This window comes from Sceloporus undulatus, chromosome 1, assembly GCF_019175285.1.
Source record: "Sceloporus undulatus isolate JIND9_A2432 ecotype Alabama chromosome 1, SceUnd_v1.1, whole genome shotgun sequence".
Classification (NCBI taxonomy): Eukaryota; Metazoa; Chordata; class Lepidosauria; order Squamata; family Phrynosomatidae; genus Sceloporus; species Sceloporus undulatus.
The window spans coordinates 270,427,566-270,449,431 of NC_056522.1; the positions used below are offsets into that span (position 1 = coordinate 270,427,566).

Below are 21,866 nucleotides of genomic sequence, written 5' to 3' on the forward strand. Positions count from 1 at the left end.
CACTGTCCAAGCATTCCTGTTTGACTCTACCTGTTAGTAAAGAATAACTAAATAACCAGGATTCCTTAGTCTATGGCTTATTTAACACTTTTTCCAAACTGGTATTTTGAGTCTGCTGATTACCTAACAAGCTACAATATGAGGCCAGGTTCTGTTTTCTACTTCAGAGTCCAGCTTTTTTGAAAAGGTGAGAGGTAAAGATCTTGGTTCAGACTGATGGGTAAATTACCTACTCCCACTGGCAAGAGGAGCTACAAGGGAGCAATTTAGTAACAGGCATCAGCCTCCCTGCTTTCTCCCAATAAATTCTGCACAATTCTGATTGGGATGTTGAGAGATGAAAGAATTTGCCAGTTTGGACGTAATGTTTTCTTATTAGGGGAATCAAAATGCAACTTGCAAATAAATCAAAAAATTAATCTAAATTGAGAATTTCTCAAACATCGTAAACAATACATGTAAAATTACTCTCCCTTCTATTTAAACACACAAAGTGTACCCAAAACAGAGGTTAAAGACAGGCAGAAATATCTGGCTTTTTCTCATTTTGGGTCTTGTTATAGCACTGGAATGGAACCCACTGGCAGAAGATGCTGTCACCAGGTTACGAACAGTGCAAATTATTTTATTACAAAATTGAAACAATGCTAAATGGAAATGTTCACTTCCAACAGGCAAACTGTTGGAACCTGTAGCTATTTTCTGAAGTTTCAGAAAAAGAGGGAAAAAGTCAAGTGTTTCCAGTTCCCCAAATTGACACAAGCTTTCTGATGACAGCCATGTTTTCATTCATTTACTTCATTATAAAAGCATAAGGTACATTAAATTTATAATTTAAGTTTTTTAAAATAATCCTAGCATTTAAATTACTTATTTTACTTACAGCTAGTTTCTCTTCTTCCTCATTTTCACTGTGCCATTCTGCCTCTGCATCTGTAGGTTCAGCACAGCCAGTGATAAACTCCCTTCTCTACACAAATTATATAAAAAACACATATTAGAATATAGTAAGTTTACAAAAAAAAAATCCAAGAGTGTTTCAAAAAACTAAAATACAGAAAATGTAACATATCAGTCCTCCAGTGGGTTAGTGACCATACCAATTACTCATGCAGAATTAATAATATCAAACTATTTTACTGTTGTTCAAACAACCCATATCTAACAGAGATCTGGACTGTTGGTATGTTAAATACTTTAACCAAAGTACACTCATCCCTCCACATTTGCACCTTTGACTTTTGCGGCTCTGATTATTCACGGATTTTATTAATATATTCTCTGTAGGAATATCTAGGTTCTCCACAACTCTACGGTCACTTTTAACCAAAGGTCACACTGAAGGACCTAGAGATTCTTAGAGAGAAAATTCCAGTAGGGCTCTGTAGCTCCTCCAGCGCAATTCTATAGTCAATGTCTAGCAGATGTTCACCACAGAGTTGCACTGGAGGACCTAGAGATTCCTAGAGAGATTTTCTCTCAGGTAAAAACATAGTGTTTTTGTTACTTGTAGTTTTTCCGCATTCACGAGGGTCCTGTGCCCCTAACCTCAGCAAATGTGGACGGATGAGTGTACAATGTTTGAACACATTAAAATTTGTTGACTTCATTTTCATTTTCATTTGTTTTAATGTAACAAAATCTTAACATGTTTTAATCATCTCTCCTGTCCTTCAAAATAGAACATAATGCGGAGGAAGTTCATGTTACATATGTAACTGCTGCTGAATAATTCAACCATGAACCTGACTAGAATGAATAAAATTGCTTTTTAAGGAATACTAACTGCATGCAAACATAATAAAAATAAAATACTGTATATACTCATGTATAAGTCTAGAAATTTTAGTCAAAAAATTGACCCCAAAAACCTAGGTTGACTTATCCATAGGTGAATGTAAATACTATACTTTAGCTCCTGTTTGTTTTCTTATATCTCTTTTTTCAATGCACAAAAACCACTGATAAAACTGAAAACAGCTTTGCAACAGGAGCATACTATAGAAATAAATATGGAAATCACTCAATAAGTTTACCCAGTTTTAATCTCCCCAGTTATAAGAGATATTACAATGATAAGAAAGAAAAATTAGAAAGTGACAGGTGAATTTACATGTCTTCTCACAATACCTTATCAAAGAGAGGCTGGTAGAGTGCTGCGTATTTTCTCTCTAGATCATGAACTTCTTCATAAAATTTAGCTTCTATATGGGCACATTTCACCTGAAGCTGTTTCAAGGCATCAATTCTTCTTTTGACTGCTTTTGGTAAGCTAGAAAAAAGGTATTAAAAATATGTACAGTGATATTATCCAGCACCCTCATCTAGTTTAGTACACTTCTTCCTTCAAGGCGCATAGTCACTTGACTCAAAATTAAAATATATGCTTATTGATAACACAAGTCCTGGAGGAACTGAAAAAAGTGCCATTTCAAACTGTTACAGGAGCAGAGACATGTTTACAAATTTATGTAATGGAGCCAAAAAGAGTGTCTACCACTCTATTAAACTCAGAAACAAACTTCAGAATGTGTCAACAATGCAGGTCTGGGAAGAAAAGCAGCACCAGGGGATACAAAGCTACACTGATAACATTATCACCACACTGCCGTTTCAATGTAGCTGGGCCTATGTGATTTGCTCCTTCTGAAGTTATAGTGATGGTATCAGGAAACTAAAGTAGTGCAGCAAGGAATGGATTCACTTTAGAATTCTTGCTCTCATGGGCTCAAAAAACCCTCCAAATTCATGAGTAGCGGTGTTTTTAAACCAAGGTCACTGACAATAAAAAGGGAAAGTGAATATAAACAATGAAAGGTTTCAAAGATGTAGAACAAAGGCCATCCAACTCATGGAACTATTTAAATCAGCAGAATGAAGAGGTTAAGTATTTCCTCTTTCCACAGCAACCTGCTATACCTTGCAAAAACCTCCTCTGGAGGACTGGATAATTCCTCCAGAGTTGGTTTTCAGGCAACACCAAGGACTGCAGGGAAGAGAAGCAAAGGAAGTTTTATTACACTTGCACTGCAATGTCAGCAAAGAAATTGACCATTGCAGATTTGTTGCAAACCTACATTAAAGGCACCATGAGGATGTCTAGTCATACCACCTAAAACATACATTAAAGCTTGAAAAGATTCAGAAAACGAAAACTAGAATATTCAGTAAAATGTGTTATTTAACAGACAGGCCAAAATAAAGCTGCTTCGGGCCACACTGGAAGTGTGCTGTTTAAATGAAGCATGCGTCCTAAGAGGCCGGAGGCTGCGCCAAAGCCACCCTCCAGTTCTAAGGACTTGAGTGCAGCTTTGGCGCAGCTTCTGGCCTCTTAAGATGCATGTGTCATTTAAAAAGCATACCTCCAAAGTGACCCAAAACAGCTTTATTTTGGCCTGTCTGTTCGGGCCCTTACTCCTGATCATAACTTAAACAGTTGAGTCTTTTAACACATGAAAAGAAGAAAAATGTTTAGTGTGACAATGCAATCAGGGCTGCTCAGTTAACTTGATAACAATTTCAGACAGATGCACTGAACGCTGTTACCTTCCCACCAATGTGGTACCTATTTATCTACTTGCATTTGCATGCTTTCAAACTGCTAGGTTGGCAGAAGCTGGGACTAGTGACAGGAGTTCACATCATGCGGCAGTTGGGCCTCGAATTGCCAATGATCTTCTGATTATCAGAACACTGGGATCTTAACCACCAAGCCAAGACATTCCTAAAATGGCTTGCAGGGGCTGGCAAAAATGACTTCACACTGCTTGATGATTCCTGGGGGCATTTCAGAGCAAAAACATTTTTGAGTCTTTTTGCAGTTGCCCAGCCCATCTAGAATTAATTACCACAAGATGCAGTACTTATGGCAGAAAGAACTCATCCACATTCTTCCATTTTAAATACTACACAAGATAATCTTTTACCAGTGGCAAAATATGCAATAGCACTACACAGGTATGAGGTAATTAACTGAGAACAAATAACTTTCCCTTCATTTTGATTATCTTTTGACTAGGATCCACACACTTTGACTAGCCTTGGCACTCAAAAGCTGTGCTTATCATTATTCTCCAGAAGGGTATACCATACATACTTGTGTACAAGTCGACCTCATGTATAAGTTGAGGGAAGGTTTCAGGGTCAAAATCCTGGATTTTGGTATGACCTGTGGATGTTGAGGGTAACGCTTAAGGGGCCATAATGAAGGATGGAAGGGGAGAAACACCACTTCCATCCTTCCTTCACCTTCTCTGGGCTTCTCCCACCCCCCTAACACCAATTGTCAGGTGCTAGAGGAGAGATTTTAACATCAGATTGAGAAGGGAAACAAGTGGTGTTAAATGGGGATTTGATTCTCTGGGAAGGGAAGTCTTGCAGATCGGACTGGGGAGGGAAGCAAGTGGTGTTAAATGGGTATTTTCTTCCCTCAGAAGAGAAGCCTTGCAGATTGGACTGGGGAGAAAAGCAAATGGAGTTGAATGGGAAGTTTTTTTCTATGGGAAGAGGACCTCTTACACACACACAAACACAGAGAGAGAGGCATCAGGCTCACTTGTTTTAGGACCTTTCTAAGCAGCACTTGTTGCTGACCCATATGTAAGTCGATCCAGGATTTTAGGGCCAATTTTGGGGCATAAATTTCTCAACTTACAGTCGAGTATATACAGTAATCCATTACTTTTAGACTGAGACTCTTCCTTGCTTTACAAGCAATTTCAAAGACTTGGGGAAAGCCCTTACTGTTCTACTGAAGCTGAATAAGGTCTGGGGCTCTCTGCCTGTCCTTGGACTGTCTTCAACAACCCCCCCCCCAAAAAAAACAAAACAAAACAAAACAAAAAACAAACAAAAAAACATTTTAAACTTATGTTGAATCATGTTTCTCACACTTACGTTTCAATGTAACTGGAAGGAGTATGAGGGGCGTTATCAAGTCTCTCCTGCAAAGCTGCCAAGACTTGTGGATTCTGCATTACCTGGTCTGCTAACTTTTCTACAAGAGAAACAGTAGCATTTAAATTAATTTGATTATGGCACAATTTTATATTTTTATTAGAAATTTTTCTGGATAGCAGTTTCATGTAATAATTAATCTTGACAAGTTTTGGTCTAACTCTTGTAATATTATGCTCCCAGAACACTACTGCCTAGACAGATATTTTCAGTCACACCAAACTGCAAAGAAGGCATAAAACATTTTCCTAATCTTTTAGAGGTAATGAAGCCCAGGGTCAAAATCTATCATCTTAGCTAAATTCTCTTATTGTCCCAGGCCACTTAAACTACATTATTCGGGAATTTTAACCTGTCCTATCCCTAAATCCTAAGGCATGCATTCATATCCAACACCAATATTGGCCCAAATAGGTCTTATTCTCATTTCCTGAAGAGTTATGCCTTATCAGAATGCTAAAAAAATGCGTATGTGGGAACGGTCACAATAATAGCTTTTTGTGGGTTTTTTGGACTATGTGGCCATGTTCTAGAAGACTTTATTCCTGACGTTTCGCCAGCATCTGTGGCTGGCATCTTCAGAGAACTCTCTTCCATGCCATCCTTCTCTGAAAGCCTTCGAGGTCACAATATGCTTTGCTATATGCCCTTGATGATTATTCAATACATGGAAGGCACAAAAGTTCATAGCATGATTACTACAATACTCAAAGGAATTAAGTGACCTTATCCAAAGAAGCAACAGAATATGCAGCCACAGTGTCTCCAACCCTGTTCCTCTGCCAGCTCTTTAATAAATAAATAATAAATAAAACTTTTATTTGTATCCCGCTTTTCTATGATGAGACAATCAAAGCGGCTCCTTTCACTACCCATCTCTCTGCAAGCAGGACTTTCACCCTACAGATGGATGCAGGGATGAGCAAAACTTAAAAATCAGGATGGCTGGCAATGCAGTTGCTTTTCCCACTGCTTCAGAGATTTTAAAGAAGTAAAAATGTTATTAGGGAACTGTAACTGTATATTTATGTATTCTAAAACATTGCTTTTTAAATACCTTTTTTGTCACCTGTTCCTTTAGCAGCTTCCACAGAATCCGAGGCAGCATCTTCTGCTTTACTGCAAAACCATATTTTGAGATATATCTAATTATTACTGTCACAATTAAGTTTTGTAAATATAATAGGCATTAAAACTGAATTGTCTAACTGCACATTTTTTAAATTTGAGATACTGCTACTAACTGACACTAAAATGAATACGCTGAACATGGATTAAAAACATTTATCACAAGTTGTAAATGTTGCAAATGCTGACTCTAGGAGAAATACTAAAGGTCCTGTTAGTCTCTTTACATTGTGTTCTCTGAACGAAAAGATTCCCACGGAACTCTGATTTTCAAACTGCTTGCCAAGCAGATTTCGCCAGTCATACACCAATGTTTCCAATTTGCAACTTTAAAAAGATAGCTGGAGAAAATATTAGATTCAAAATCCAATTGTTAGTCCCAACTAGAATCCAGTACACTTACTAAATCAATGTAACTTGTATTAATGTTGACTTACCATTTCCTATTGATTCAGTGGCTCCACTCAAATTGAGAATAATAAGATGCAGAACTAAGTGGTTCCAATTAAACAGAAACACAGCCCACATAAGAGCATCCTGCAAGTTGATATTTGATACCATTTTCAAGTAGAGAATCAAATAGATGAGCAAAAGAAAATGTAAAGATACTAAACTCTTATGGTTACTGACATGCACTAAAAATCCCTCAATTCCTATGACACTGGGGTGCCACTGTCAACATTGCCCTCTCCCTTGTTTGTCATCTTTCACTGGAGGCAGTATTTGGAGAAAGGCCGTGGCTGACGACCTTTCTCATACAGAAGGAGGCACTTCTCCAAGTACTTTGGTCACAAGCCATTTAAGAATTTAAAAGTAAGCATAAACATTTTGAATTGGGAAGAAAAGGAAAATGGCAGCCAGATAAACTCCTTAACAATAGCAAGATAGTATCTTAACAAATAATGCCAGTCAAAATTCCAGCCACTTCATTCTGCACTAACTGAAGATGCTGTACCATTTTATTTCTTTTATTTAAGCATTTACACCTTGCCATCAGCCAAAAAAGCTTCTAGAGTGACTTAAAAATTGTTAATTTGACAATTCCCTTCTTCCAAGCTTACAATCTAAAGAGGCAGACCTACATACAACAATAGCAGTAATCCAGATAGAGTGTAAACAAAGTATTAGAAACCATAGCTTGACTACTTCAGTTCTGGAGAGACTGCAGCAAGTGCAGCAGCTAAGCCTGGTGAAAGGCACTGTGTACTTCAAGGTCATCTAGGCCTCTAAAGACAAAGCTGGATACACCTAATTGCACAGTTATCCTTCTGGGGAATACAACAGCATCCGCTTCAGTTGAGAGTGAAACTGATCACTCTGAACTAGAGAACAATCTACTCACAGGACCTCTGTCTTATCAGGATTAAGCTTTAGGATTAAGTTTACTACTGCTCATCCATCCCCATTACTAAATCCAGGCATCAACTCGGCACCTCCATAGCCTCACCTGACTCAGATGACAAGCAACAGCAACTCAGGGCATCAACAACATACCACTGACACTTTATTTCAGATAGTTAGATGACCACTCCCAGAAGCTTCACGCAGATATTAAACAGAATGATAATAATAATAATAATATTTATTTGTATACCGCCCTCTGGCAAACCAATCCGGGCGGTTAACAACAGTAAAATATAAAATATGACAATTAAAAACACTTTATCCCTCCCCCCCTTAAGACAGTATTAAACAGTATAACATATTAAAAACACAATATCAAGCATAAAAACAGCAGTTAAAACTAAAAACCCTGATATCCCTCTGTTGATCCTCAACCATTACTAAGATGGGGCCACGGGAGGAATGAGGGAACCTGGGAACCTGGGCCGGGATGGTTAATCTGGAAAGGCCTGCCGGAAGAGATCCGTCTTGACCGCTTTTTAAAAGCTGTCTAATGATGTTATCTGACGGATCTCATCCGGCAGGTCGTTCCAGAGTTTGGGGGCGACAGCAGAGAAAGCCTTCTGGGAAGTTGCCGCAAGCCTAGATTTTAGAGGCTGCAGTAAGTTCCTCCCAGAGGACCGGAGAGCGCGGGGAGGATTGTACGGGAGGAGGCGGTCTCTAAGATAGCTGGTGGATAAGATATCTTGGTGGGAATCTATAGCTCAAGGGCCAAAGGACAGAAGTGCCCCACCATAACATATTGGAAGCAGCTCTTGTAGCATCATGAGACATATTCCCAAAACTGATAAAAAGGATGCCATAGTTGGTAAGCTGCTAAGATATGTAAGAATAGAGTATCTTGACTTTCTCAACATAACTCATCCATTCAGGTATGTAAATCATTATTAAGCTGTTTAATTAATCTATCAGAGCACTCAAACCTATTTCTGTGCCAAAATTAGTCCTGAAGCCTCGGTATAATAGATCTTGATAGTTTATTATGAGATTCTGGGATTGGACTTCTTCCACTCATTTTAAACAGCTTAACCAACCAGAGGATATATGAAATGGAAAATAAACATTACACTCACTTAGAGCCAAAGGAAGCCTTTCTTCAGACAGATTATACTAGTACCTTCATCAAAGTATTCAGGAATATCCCTTAAAGTATTAATTGCCTCCTGAACTGAGCTAGCCAATTACTTTATAAATAACCAACCATAAACAGGTAGCAATAACGCAGATTCAAGTTTGACTAAACAACCACAGAGCAATTTACCAAAACTAGGGCAGAACAACTGAAATTTAGAATAGCTGGCACTCAGGATAAATCCAGAGAAACTGCCTCAACTACAGCAGCCAGCATGGAGCAAGTAAGAACAATTTTACTCTCAAAATGAATAGAGCACCAATCATAACATGTTTCCTGATTTCTTCCAGCAGAAGATCTCACCCTACTCAGCAATCAGTGGGTGATCAATAAGTAGCAAAATAGTATTTGCTTTGTTAAGATGTATTTTTCAACATAATTAAATATATATATACATTATAAAATTAATAAAAATATAAAACAATATATTTATACTATCCATGAAAACTGATTTTATTTTTGAATATATTATTGTCATGTGGTGGGGTATTTATATTTATAATTCTGTTGGTATTTGTGTCTGTATTAGAAGTAAACTAAGAAGAATTATTTTTTTAAACAGTAAATGCTTTGAAAACATTAGTGGTCTTTCTTTTCATCAAGTGTACCACAAATCAAGCCTGAAGTGTGAAACATTTTCATTCTAATATGTGCTATATTGAAGAAGTATAATTTTGTATATGTTAAACTTTCCAAAGAAGCACTGCAAGAAGAGAGATAATTTTACACAAAACCACACAGTGAGAAAGATACAGAAGCAAAACTACTGTGAAAGGAATATTTTCTTAAAATACTATAAATACTCGTGTATAAGTCTATAAATTTTAGTTTAAAAAACTGACCCAAAAAACTTGTGTCGACTTATCCACAGGTCAATGAAAGTACTGTAACTCTTATTTAAAAAAGGAACTATCCCCTGTTGAAAGGCAAGAGCATAATTTGTGTTCTCTCATCCAGCCAACATTTAGTGTGAGAACAAAGTTATGCCTGCTGGAATTTTTTAAAAAGTTTTTTGGCATTGTTTTCCTTTGCTTCATATTTTAGGTTGTTTGTTACATGCCCCTAAATTTTACCCTCAACTTATCCACTGTTCATATTAAAATCTCTAATTTTGGCTTATTGTTAAGTATATACAGCAGTGAGCTTCTGAAATCCAAAATACCACAAATTCTACAATCCTTGAACCCATTTTAACAAACAATTGTTCTAGGATTAAGTAGCCACTCTTATAAAAACGATTTTCAGAACATACCTGTTATCTGCCATCTGTAAGATCTTTTCACCGCCTGAAAGACAATAATTTCAAATGTTTAAGTATCACACAGGGTAATAAAATAACACTTAGGGAGGAATATCATTCTTATATATTATGGATGTAATCCACACTCCATATGAACTGAGCTTTGCTCATGACAAGCTCTGCTAGAGGAAGGAAGCAATGTTCTCTCTTTCCCGTGCAGCCTCTAGCACCACCTCTCAAAACACTGGAACAGAGTGCAAGGGAACTGACAAAAACAAACAAACACAACCCAAAATCTCCTTCTTGTCCCTACTGTATGCAGAATTGCATATCGGGCAAGTTTGGTCAGAGTGGGTTTGGCTTTGCCTTCCTCTGAAGCTAATCAAGTGTGAGCTGCCCAAGGTCACCCAGTGATTTCCATGGTACCTTTTAATTAACTCAGTTAAAAAGTCCTAATAAAATATTAAGTAATATTTAAATTTTCTTAACTTTTCTCTTGAAACTATTCAAACTATTATTCATTAAAATATTCTGAAAGGAATGACACCCTGGTTTTCAACCCCTGATACATATCCACTAGTCTCTGCACACATTCAAAGTATCTTGTAGTATAAAGGCTGGAATTATTTTAAAGGAGAAATTAATAAGTAGGTCTATTAATTTTGATTGCCAACATTCACCCATCTAATTACAACTGTCTATCATGTCATTAAATTCTCCATTGTGCATAGGCCCGACACATGGGCCAAAAGCGCCAGCTTTGGGCCAATCCAGGGACGCGGCATAAAGATGACACAGGGCCCCAGATGTGCCACAACTGCCTAAGGCAGCCCAGGGCTGCTGGCAAAACATCGCTCCTTGCCGGCAGTCCGTTTGGGACCATGGCGGCATCTGATGTCTGGTCGCCACGGTGCCACGCCAAACAGGGAGTGATCAGTTTGGAGCGGCCAGATGCTCTGCTTGACCCCTTAGTTAAAAAGGTATTTATTCTTAAAATTATATTTTTGACTCTCCTGGAAGAAAGAAATGGAAGTTGCTGCTCTTCGGAAAACTTCTGAAATATCAAAAATGTAAAAATATAATCTGAATCCAGTCAATGTTTTAAAAACCCTAATACCTTTTAGAAGATCCTGAATACTATATGAAGGTGGTAATATGACCTCTCCTGAAAAATTTATGCTGTGAATCTTGACAAATTAACCTTTAAGATGTGCAAACACACTTGGTGATCCATTTTCTCTCTCTCTCTCTCTCTCTCTATTTGTTGTTGTCTGCCTTCAAGTTGCTTTCAACGTATAGTGACCCTAAGGTGAACCTATCACAAAGTTTTCTGGGGCCCATTTGTGTGACTCACCCAGTAACCCAGTGCAGTGGGTCCCATTTTTTTCCTTGAGGTGTTTTGGACTTCAGCTCCCAGAATTGTTGGCCAAGCTGGCTGGGGCTTCCGGGAGCTTGAAGTCCTAAAAAACCTGGAGAACCAAAGTTTGGGAACTACTGACCAGATAAGTTTCCATGGCTGAATGGGGAATCAAACCCTGATTGTAGTCCAATGCTCAAACCACTACACCACGCTGGCTCTCCGTGTATACTTGCATACAAATGTGATCCACAAGAAGCTGTTGGACATCATAAACTAAACTGGGCTGATGTCAACTAGGGTGATGGGAACTGGACTCCAACGTCTTAAGGGCCAAATGTTTCCCACCCAAGCTTTTATATAAAGCACAATTTTAAAAAAAATACTGAACAGATTTATGGAGTCTCAGAAGACCTGAAATCTCAGGTATGTACACATAATTGCTGCTTCTGTCTGAAATATGTTAAAACTGACAGCAGACTATTCAAATTAAACACATTTTTAAAAAACCTGTTAACCATTTCACGGTATTTTTAGCCTGCATTGTGTTGTAGCAAGTTAATACAATAGATTTTGACAGACTATACAAATAGCCTTGGGATGAAAAAGAGAATAATTTATATTGACTGTCCCACTTAATGTTTTAAAAAGTACAAACACTGAAAAATTAATGTAATTTTGTTCTGTAGGCCAAAGTGGAACCCATGGATCACATAAAGCCCTATCAGGGACCCAAGGGCAACTTGCAGCCCTCCCAATTCAGCCTTCAAAATGTTTCTGTATTAAGCATGTTGTTTAAAAATCATTTTTGTCCTTTTGAGTAAAAACACCTATCTCATGCCCTCATCTGTCCCACATTTTTTAGGGTGGGGGGTAATATGTTTTGGCCTCAAAACACAAAAGGCACCACGAGATCCAGTCTGATCTTAGAAGCCAAGCAGGGTTAGCCCTGGTTAGTACTTTGATGGGAGACGGCCAATACCAAGTGCTGTAGGCTATATTTCAGAGGAAGGAACTGGCAAAACCACCTCTATGGACTCCTTACCTAAGAAAATCCTTAAACAGAGACACACACTTATCTTCAGTGGGAAACATTTTGAGGAGTAATGTAATGTACAGTACTCAATATTCAGAGTATCTAAGCATAAGATTAGGGACTTATGGTACTCAATTTACTCTGCCAGTCTTTAAACTCAGCTGAAGAAAGGTGTGGGGCAGTGGGAGATGCAACAACTGAAACCACACCACAGAAAAGGGAGTTAAACCTTTTAGTATTAGCAGGAAAATGGACCTGTTTCTTCAGGAACAGGAAAAATGACTGGATGTTTTTCTTAAGCTAACCTTCTTCAGGAGCATTTCACTCCTTGACGTAATACTCTTAAGCAAACAAAAAACTGGATATATGGCTCTCCCCAAGTTCTTCTGATGAAGGCCGAAAGAGCTTCACTCAAGATTGCTTCAATGCCAAGGCTTATTTCACATCAATTGGAACAGAGGAGTGTCCTTGTTTAGGATGTTTGTCTCATACACAGTGATTAAACTCAATTATGATGATTACTTAAAGTCAATTACTACTATCTGTAAATATTTCATCTAACAGAATTCTTCTAACTCGAACCATGTAAGTGTAACACGCTCCCTTGGAGAGCAATGGAATCTCCTTCTACGGAGGTCTTTAAACAGAGGCTGGGTGGCCATTTGTCAGGAGTGCTTTGATTGTGAGTTCCTGCACAGCAGATTGGGGTTGCATTGGATGGCCCTTGTGGTCTCTATGGTGTCTATGATCCTATAAGCATGAATCCATTTATACTCCTCAGCCTGTAAGATGCTGGGCTACATGTAGCAATGCCAGACCACAAGGGCTTCCCTTACAGAGCTGCAAAGGCACAGGCAGCAGCCCAGCTATGACAGGCAAGTGTGTGTTTTGAACCTTGGCGACACTGCGTTTCTGTGAGAAGATTTTGACACAGAGAGCGGTACTTTGTGTGTCTGTTCCTTCAAGCTGCCTGTTCAACTTCTGGCGCCCTCACAGGATCTCCTGCCCATGGATTTCACAGGGTTTTCTGAGGCAATTAACACTCAGAGGCACCGCACGTGTTTATATGTATCCTCCTTCAACTCAAGCTGATCTATGGAGGCCCCATGAAGCGCAGCTATGAATGTGCCTTCAACCTGTCCATCAACTTATGGCGATCTTATGAATTTAAAAGTGTTTTCTTAGCCAAGGAACACTCAGAGGTGATTCTGCCATTCCTGCCTGCGAAGTATAGCTTACAGCACTGGTGTCCGTCAGCAGTCTCCCATCCAAGGACTAAACATGAGGAGGTACCTGCTGACAGCCAGGGCTGTTCGCCAGTGGGAGTGTAGTGGAGTCCCCCTCCTTGGAGGTCTTCAGGCAGAGGCTGGCTGGCCGTCTGTCATTGGGATGCTGCGACTGGGAGCTCCTGCATGGCAGAAGGGGCTGGGCTGGGTGGCCTTGGGCCCTCTCTTCCATCTCTGCCATTCTACGACTGCATACGAACCAGGGCTGACCCTGCTTGGCTCCCAAGATACAGATAATAGTAACAGCAGCATTTACTCCTCACCCGCCTTTCCCGGGAGAGCGAAGCGGAGGCAGCAACAGACCGAGAGGCAGGGACGGGACCTTCTGCCTTGAGGCGCTCCCTCCCTCCCTCCCTCGCAGGCCCTCTTCTTCCCACTCCTTCTCGAGGCTCTTCCCAGAACAGTTTAGAGGCGGCCGGGGCAGAGAGGAGAGGGCCACGCGGGGGAAGAAGAAGGAGAAGGAGGCAAAGGAGGCCCGAAGGAAGGGGAAACGCCCAGAGGAGGGGATGGGATGGCGGCCTCGCCGTCGCTCCTCCTCCTCCTCCTCCTCCTCCTCCTGTGCGGCGAAGGGCCGCCACGCTGAGCGCCTCGAAGGGCCGCTCCTTAAAATGGTGCCCGTGCCTGGGCGCCGCACCCGCCCCGCGCCACTCAGCCGGCCTCCCCTCGGCCAGGGCCGGAAGACCCCGCTCCCGCTGCCGCTCCGCCGCCGCTGCCGCCGCTCACCTGGCCGGGCCTTGGCGTCGCCTCACGGCCGCAGCACCGCCAGCGCCCAGGCTCTAGTTCTGAGCCTCTCTCACAGGCTCAGCAACGCCGCTTCCCATTGGCTGCTGCGGCTTCCCCACCGCCCAGTAAGGCGAGCCCCGATTGGCCCGCGGTCAGCCGCGGCCGCCGCTCCGCACGCGGCGCATGTTGACTTTCCGGCAGCGAAGGGATTATGAGCCAATCGCTGCGTCAGGAGGGACGGGGGGCTGTGTCTACTGCGCATGCGCAGGAACTGGTCCAAGCGCGAAAGGCTAAGGCGCCAGGAGGGCCCACCGAGAGTGACGTCACGCGGACGACCCTTGGGACGTCGGTCCCCACAACAGACTCCGACTCCCAGAATTCCATAGCCTTCGGCCAAGAGGCAGTTAAAGAGGTGCCAAACCGGGTTATTTCTCCAGTATGGATTCAGCACTGCAGAAATCACCCAGTTTGAGGCCACTTTAACTGTCCTGGCTCAGTGCTAGGGGATTCTGGGAACTGTAGTTTTGTGAGACATTGAGCCTTCTCTGAGTGTTCTGGTGCCACAATAAACTACAGTTCCCAGGATTCCCTAGCACTGATCCCAGGCAGTTAAAGAGGCCCCAAGATGGATGATTACTGCGAACTCTTTGAGCACTTAGGCTGCCCCTGCACTGCAGAAATAACCCAGTTTGATACCGCTTTAGCAGCCCTTGCTCAGTGCTATGGAATTGTGGCCAAAAATAGTTTTGTGAGACATTTAGCCTTCTCTGTCAGAGAACTCTGTGGCCAGAGCAAACTCCATTTCCCAGAATTCCATAGCATTGACCCATGGCAGTTAAAAGTAATGTCAAACCAGACTGTGTCTGCAGTGCTGATGCAGCCTTAGTAATGTTAAGGGTCCTACATTTTTTGACTTGTTACGTCATTGTGGTGTTTCAGTTGTGTTTAAAAAGCACACAGTTGTTGTTTTTTAAAACATCTTTTGTGATCCGCCTTGGGTCCAGTTAAGTAAATAAAATAAATGCAGATGCATTTGCTGGGGTTATGGACACAAGACCCCCAAGAAAGCAAGGTTTTTCTTTTTACAAAACACCCTTTTTTTAACTTGTGGGAAGTGACCATAGACTGATGCTGGAGGACCTACCAATGCCTAGAGAAGTGTTCTCTGTAGTAGTCTTTACGTCCTCCTGTGCAACTCTATGGTCAACCTCTGCCAGAATTGCGCCGGAGGACCTACAGGGAATATATTATATCCACAAATAATCCAATATGCAAAAATCAAAGCTGGAAATGTAAAGGGCCAACTGTAAATATAACTAAATAGTCATACAGTACTTGGAAGGGAGGCAGCTAAGGAATACCATGTATGTAGGCTATATTTCAGAGGAAGGCACTTGCAAACCTATCTCTGAGTATTCCTTGCCTAAGAAAACCCTATGAAACAAATGGAGCCTCTGGAAGTTGACAGGCAACTTGAAGGAACACACACACCTGAAATCAAAGAAGAAATAGCAAAGTGTTATTTCAGTAAGTCAAGAGGCAACAAACGATGTAAAAGTGGGCAGCAATCTGTCTATGAAAGCTTGTCCTGAATAAAACCAGTTAAGTCATTGTCTTGATTTGGAAAGAATTTATTTGCAAATTATGGTGGAAAATAAGTATTTGGTCACCAACAAGCAAGCAAGATTTCTGGCTCTCACAGACCTGTAACTTCTTCTTTAAGAGGCTCCTGTGTCCTCCACTCATTACCTGTATTAATGGCACCTGTTTGAACCCGTTATCAGTATAAAAGACACCTGTCCACAACCTCAAACAGTTACACTCCAAACTCCACTATGGTGAAGACCAAAGAGCTGTCAAAGGACACCAGAAACAAAATGGTAGACCTGCACCAGGCTGGGAAGACTGAATCTGCAATAGGTGAGCAGCTTGGTGTGAAGAAATCAACTGTGGGAGCAATAGTTAGAAAATGGAAAACATACAAGACCAATGATAATCGCCCTTGATCTGTGCTTCATGTGAAATAAGTGCTGTAAATATTTTGGATAGTTGGCCATTTCAGCCTTTTAAAGTTACGGTTCTAGGCAGCCTGCCAATGTATTGTTTACACTGAAATATGAATTTTAGGCAAATAGCCAGTTTTACAATTCTGAGGAAATACGGTCAGGAAGGAAATCTAAGACAAACAGATTTTGTTAAAATAAACTATAAAGAAATCTATTAAAAGGAGTCCATAGAAAATATTAAGGATGAGTTTCTATAGGCAGGAGCCACATAAGTATAGCCATAACACAGGGAGTCTTTATAAGGCAAGAAATCTATACCCAAAGAATAACAGGTATTCAAGGAATAAAAGCCATAGAAAAGATACGGAAAAAAAGAACTACTACAGAACTGGTGTCAGGACCCATTTACACGACATGTACAGTGATAGGTCTATTATTTCATTTTAACTGCTAGGGTTCCATCCTATTGGCACTAGAGCTCTCCAACAGAGAATACTAAAAGTCCCTTCCTAAACTACCAATCCTAGGATTCCACAGGATGTATCAATGACAGTTAAAGTGGTATCAATGTTTTGTAGTTGTGTGGTATAAAAGGGCCCCAGAGTTTCATAAGAAAATAGAGATTACAAAATGTATATTTAAAAAAAAACAACAGCAACCAGGAGCAGTTGCTTTGCAAACCAGGCTCTGACACACCTTTTTGTAGTGTTGAAATGCTGAGCAGCCAACCACAGATGAATAAGAGATTTTATACCTGTTGGAGTAGAATTAAGAAATGGAGTGGAGTTAAGAAACAGAGTTAAGACTTCCCAGTATATTACACATGAGAAGGTGCTGAAAGGTTCTTGGCCTGACCCACTTCCTGAAATCTAAGCCTAATTTTGTTACTATAGCTTGAAAAGGTGTTATTTTGTGTTGTAACTTGCCAGTTTGCAGGACTGTACTTCTAATTTCTTAATATCTGAAATCATTGATAGAAATATGTCAACTAAATATGTGGAATTTTCAAATGCTGAACTCCAGGGGATTTTGAAGTTCCTATTCCTGCAGAAGAAAATGCCAAAGGAAATCCATGCAAACACTGAATTAAAAGTGCTCATCGTATTCAACTGTGAATAAGTGATGTGCCAACTTTCAGTGTGGAGATTTTGAGACCAAACATGGAACAGGATATCTGCAAGTATCTCCTGTATCAACTGTCCTCTTTCTCTTAAGGACATGAGTAATGAGCACCTTCCTTGAATGATTTAAAAAAAGAGAGTAGAATGTGTGCATGGAGTACCCAGAACTCTATGGCCCAGTATCTTATGTATGCATTATAAGCAAGCAGAGAAAAGCAAGGATACCTTGGCCAAGATGATGTCCATACAGGGTAAAAGTAAAGTTTTCCCCTTGACAAGATTGTCTAGTTATATTCAACTATAAGGGATTGTGCTCATCTGCATTACTAAGCTGAGGGAGCCAGCATTATCAAAGACAACTCCGTTGGTCATGTGGCCAGTATGACTGCATGGCATGCTGTTACCTTCCTACCAAAGTGATACCTATTTATCTACTTGCACTTTTCCATGCTACGAACTGTTTGTGTTACCCCGAAACTAGACCCCCCAATCTCCCCTCATATTTAATATCAAGTTAATATTAAAAGGGATGCAGGGTTGAGTGACTTAGGAATGACCCTATTGTGAAAGCCTGACCACTTTACACTTGGAAAACCAGTTAGCACTGTCAAGGGAGCAAGGAAGGTACCCACCATGACAAGAGCTCTGGAGGCATCAGTATAATCCCTTTTGTCTTTAGAGGGAGACAATGGATCATGACCAAGGAAGGGCTAGTCTAGTTTACAAGCAGACAGGGATGTCGTCAATTTGCCTCTCACCCCACTTGCCTCAGCAGTGATTAAGGCTTCTCCATTCCAGACTTTCGTTGATTTGAACCATGATCCGCAGTCGGTAACATATCTCTATTAGCAAGGCTTCAATCTAATAATAATAGGATTTATTTATATGCCACCCAATCACTGGGAATCCGGGTGGCTTACAACAGAGGGGATAATAGACGGTACCCTGCCCGCAGGCTTACAATCTAAAAAGACACGATACAAAAGGAGAAGGGAATGGTGAGGGGGGGGGAGGATAAGGTCCAGCCTTCTTCTCTCCCTCTGAGGCCTGGACCAAGGCAGATGTATCTATCCATCTCTACCACCTTTGTTTCTTAGTTCTTGTGAGTGTGTGTGAATGCGTGTGTTGATTATTTCCGTAATAAAAATAAAGAAATATATTTGGATTTGCTTCTGGAGTTCTGCGTGTTTGGAGCCAGTATAAACAGGGTTGGTCCCAAGGCTGATGTTGCTCTGGCCAAAACATTATTTCATCTGAGCTATTAAATATCCACTACAGTTATTTTGTGGGAGCCTTTCTGGGACCCTAGCAATTTGGGAAACACTAGGTTGGCAGAAACTGGGACTAGTAATGGGAGCTCATTCTGTCATAATAATAAAAATTTTATTTGTATACCACTTTTCTGTCTGATCAAAGCGGTTCACAATACAGTACAATATTTATTTAGGTATTTATATCTCACCCTTCAGCCCTAATGGCTTTCAGGGCAGCTTACAATTATTGTTTTTAATCAGACAGTTCCCTGCCCTCAGGCTTACAATCTAAAAGACACGAAACAAAAGGAGAAGGGAATGGTGGAGGGAAAGGGGATGAGGTCCAGTGGTTCTTCTCTTCCTCTAAGGCCTGGACCAAGGCAGATGGATTGGAGGGAGGGCTCTTCCTTCTTCAATACAGTGCAATACAAGACAGTACAATAATCAAGCAATACAATATATCAACAGTTACATCAACAATATTACACAATTCAATAAAAATCTCATAGCAAATACAAATCAATTTAAAAACGTTGGGTTGTGGTTGAATATCCGGATCTTAATTAGGGTACGCTATCTCTAAAGAGAATCAGGTGGGTATGCTTTCTGAAAAAGATGTGTTTTCAAAGCCTTCTTGAAGGCTTCCAGCGTGGAACACAGCCAGATCTTTTCAGGGAGAGCGTTCCAATGAGCAGGAGCTGTCACCATGTAGGCTCTCTGCTAAGTTTTTACTAATTTTACCCTGGGGTAGTCAAGTAAATATGTCCCAGATGTTCTGAGGGTGTGTGGGGGATTATGTAGGAAGAGGCGCTCCCTCAAGTAACTCGGGCCCAAGCCATGTAGGGCTTTAAAGGTAATGACCAACACTTTGTATTGTGCCCGGAAGTTAATAGGCAGCCAGTGGAGAGATTTTAATATAGGTGTTATATGGTCCGATCTTCGGGTACCCATGACCAATCTGGCTGCAGCGTTCTGGACTAACTGAAGCTTCCGAACCTGGTACAAAGGTAGCCCCATGTAGAGTGCATTACAGAAATCCAAATGAGAGGTTATCAGTGCATGTACTACAGTTTCAAGGTCCTTTCGATCCAGACAGGGACGCAGCTGGCATATCAGCCGAAGCTGGTACCAAGCACTCCTGGCCATCGCATCTACTTGAGATGATAATTGTAGAGATGAGTCCAGGAGTACTCCCAAACTGCGAACTTTATCCTTTAGGGGGAGCTTAACCCCGTCAAAGATCGGGTGACAAATTTCCCTATCTGGATTAGGGGTACCTATCATGAGTACCTCTGTTTTCTCTGGATTCAGCTTGAGTTTGCTTTTCCTCATCCAGCCCATTACTGACTCCAGACGGGTCCAGAGGGGAGGTGCCGTCCTTAATCACTGTATCAGTTGGAGGCATGGAGAGATAGATCTGGGTGTCATCAGCGTACTGATAACACCGAGCTCCATGCTTCCAGATGATCTCTCCCAGCGGCTTCATGTAAATATTAAATAGCATGGGGGATAGAATGGCGCCCTGCAGAACGCCAGATGTCAGCTCCCTTTTACAAGAGCAGCTATCCCCCAGCCTCACTGACTGGAACCTTCCTGAGAGGTAGGACCAGAACCACTGGAGCGCGGTGCCCCCGATACCCAACTCTCCCAGGCGTTCCAGAAGGATACCATGGTCAATGGTATCGAAGGCCGCTGAGATGTCTAAGAGCACCAACAGGGTCACATTTCCCCTGTCAATGCTCAGACGGACATCATCGACTAAGGCGACCATCACAGTCTCGACTTCGTGTCCCGCCCTGAAACCAGTTTGAAATGGGTCTAGATAATCAGTTTCATCCTAGACTGCTTGGAGTTGAAAGGCGACTGCCCTCTCGATCACCTTGCCCATGTAGTGCTTGGGCCTCAAACTGCCGATCTACTGACTTTGTGATCGTCAAGGGTCAGTGTTTTAACCACTATGTCACCACATCGCTGCCCCTAAAGGCTGCCTAAAGTAATTAAATTAATGTATTTCAAAAAGTAAATTGTAAAGCATCCCAGACTATCTAAATGGCTCATTCCCTGGTCCTGTTATAGACCAAGCTGCAGACTGGCATATACAAGCCTCAGACCACTATGTACTTACAAGTGAAATGCCCACCATAAGTGGGAATGCACACAAAGTAGTTGTGGAGGTACTTGCTCACCTGTGTGGTTCCCATTCATTTAATGGCCTCATTTGCTAAACACAATGTATAGACCTTAAAGGTTGAATCCTAGGCATGCAAATAGCTCTGTCATGTGAGTAGGGATGGATGTGGACATGATTGATGATATCACAAAGCTGCTGATGACAAGCTGAGGAAACCAAAATACCATCTTATGGAGACCATGAGAAAATGTCTTGGTGGAAGGGGCTGCTATAAAAGTGATTTTAGGCAGGGAGCTCAAGACAGCAGCAGTCATTAAGGAAGCCATACTTAAAGGTATGATTTGATGCACAATCCATGTATGCTGGTAGTTGAGCCAGCAAGTATTAGCCATATGCACACATGAACTGTGTCCTCAACATGATGCGACTCAAACTAAGCAAGTTAGTTTTCACTGAACTGAAGGCTGCTTGATGACCTCAACTAACCTATATAGCTGCTTGGGCCAATGCCAATTTGTACGATGAGCTGGATCAAGCCGTAAAGCGCATCAGGGAGAAAGCTCAGTTGAACCTTTCTCTCCAGTACAAAAGAGAGACTTGCATGTCAGGGTGTTAAAAACTCAGTTTATTAACATGCATACATTTAGTCCTTGTCAGATAGTGTCCGAGGAAGGCAGTACAAATACTTCCTGCATGGAACATATTAGGCTATTTTTAAGGACAAAAGGCTTTAAAATATGTTTGGATGTCATGGTTTCTATAAAGTGTTCCCTGTATTTGTTAACATATCTGCCAGCATTATAATTTTAAATACCCAGGGACTATTCCAACATGTAACCCCACTTACACCCTGAAATGACAGTCCAACAAAAAACTTTACCACTAGAGTGGACAAACCGTACAAACTGACCCTCTATCAGCATCTCTGACTGACAATAGTTTAAAAGTTCTGCTTTCACTCTGTTCCATGATCTAGAAATCCTTAAATGTGGGAAATCCCAAATGTTATTTTTTCACAATTTAGCATTTTTGCTAAAGACACAAGCAAATCTGAGAAATGTTTTCTCTCAATACTGATTGGTTGCATTCAGAA

General features: G+C 41.1%; 1 protein-coding gene and 1 non-coding gene across 4 annotated transcripts in view; both read right to left on the reverse strand.

Annotated features, from left to right (window-relative positions):
- NAP1L4 (nucleosome assembly protein 1 like 4) overlaps nucleotides 1–14,446 on the reverse strand; it is a 55,717-nt gene extending 41,271 nt beyond the window's left edge. The window contains exons 1-6 of one of the 3 annotated variants that reach the window (XM_042447042.1): nucleotides 14,263–14,446; nucleotides 9,873–9,906; nucleotides 6,014–6,075; nucleotides 4,897–4,996; nucleotides 2,131–2,272; nucleotides 884–970 (exon numbers count right to left, since the gene is read on the reverse strand). In XM_042447042.1, the coding sequence (XP_042302976.1) occupies nucleotides 884–970; nucleotides 2,131–2,272; nucleotides 4,897–4,996; nucleotides 6,014–6,075; nucleotides 9,873–9,886 (405 nt within the window). In that variant the 5' untranslated portion in view covers nucleotides 9,887–9,906; nucleotides 14,263–14,446. The remainder of the gene's footprint in view (nucleotides 1–883; nucleotides 971–2,130; nucleotides 2,273–4,896; nucleotides 4,997–6,013; nucleotides 6,076–9,872; nucleotides 9,907–14,262) is intronic. The other 2 variants (XM_042447043.1, XM_042447044.1) reach the window with 2 other exon arrangements.
- On the reverse strand, nucleotides 492–619 carry LOC121920146. Its single transcript, XR_006101677.1, has one exon. It is a non-coding gene; the product is annotated as a small nucleolar RNA SNORA54 (small nucleolar RNA).
- Nucleotides 14,447–21,866: the final 7,420 nt, after the last annotated feature.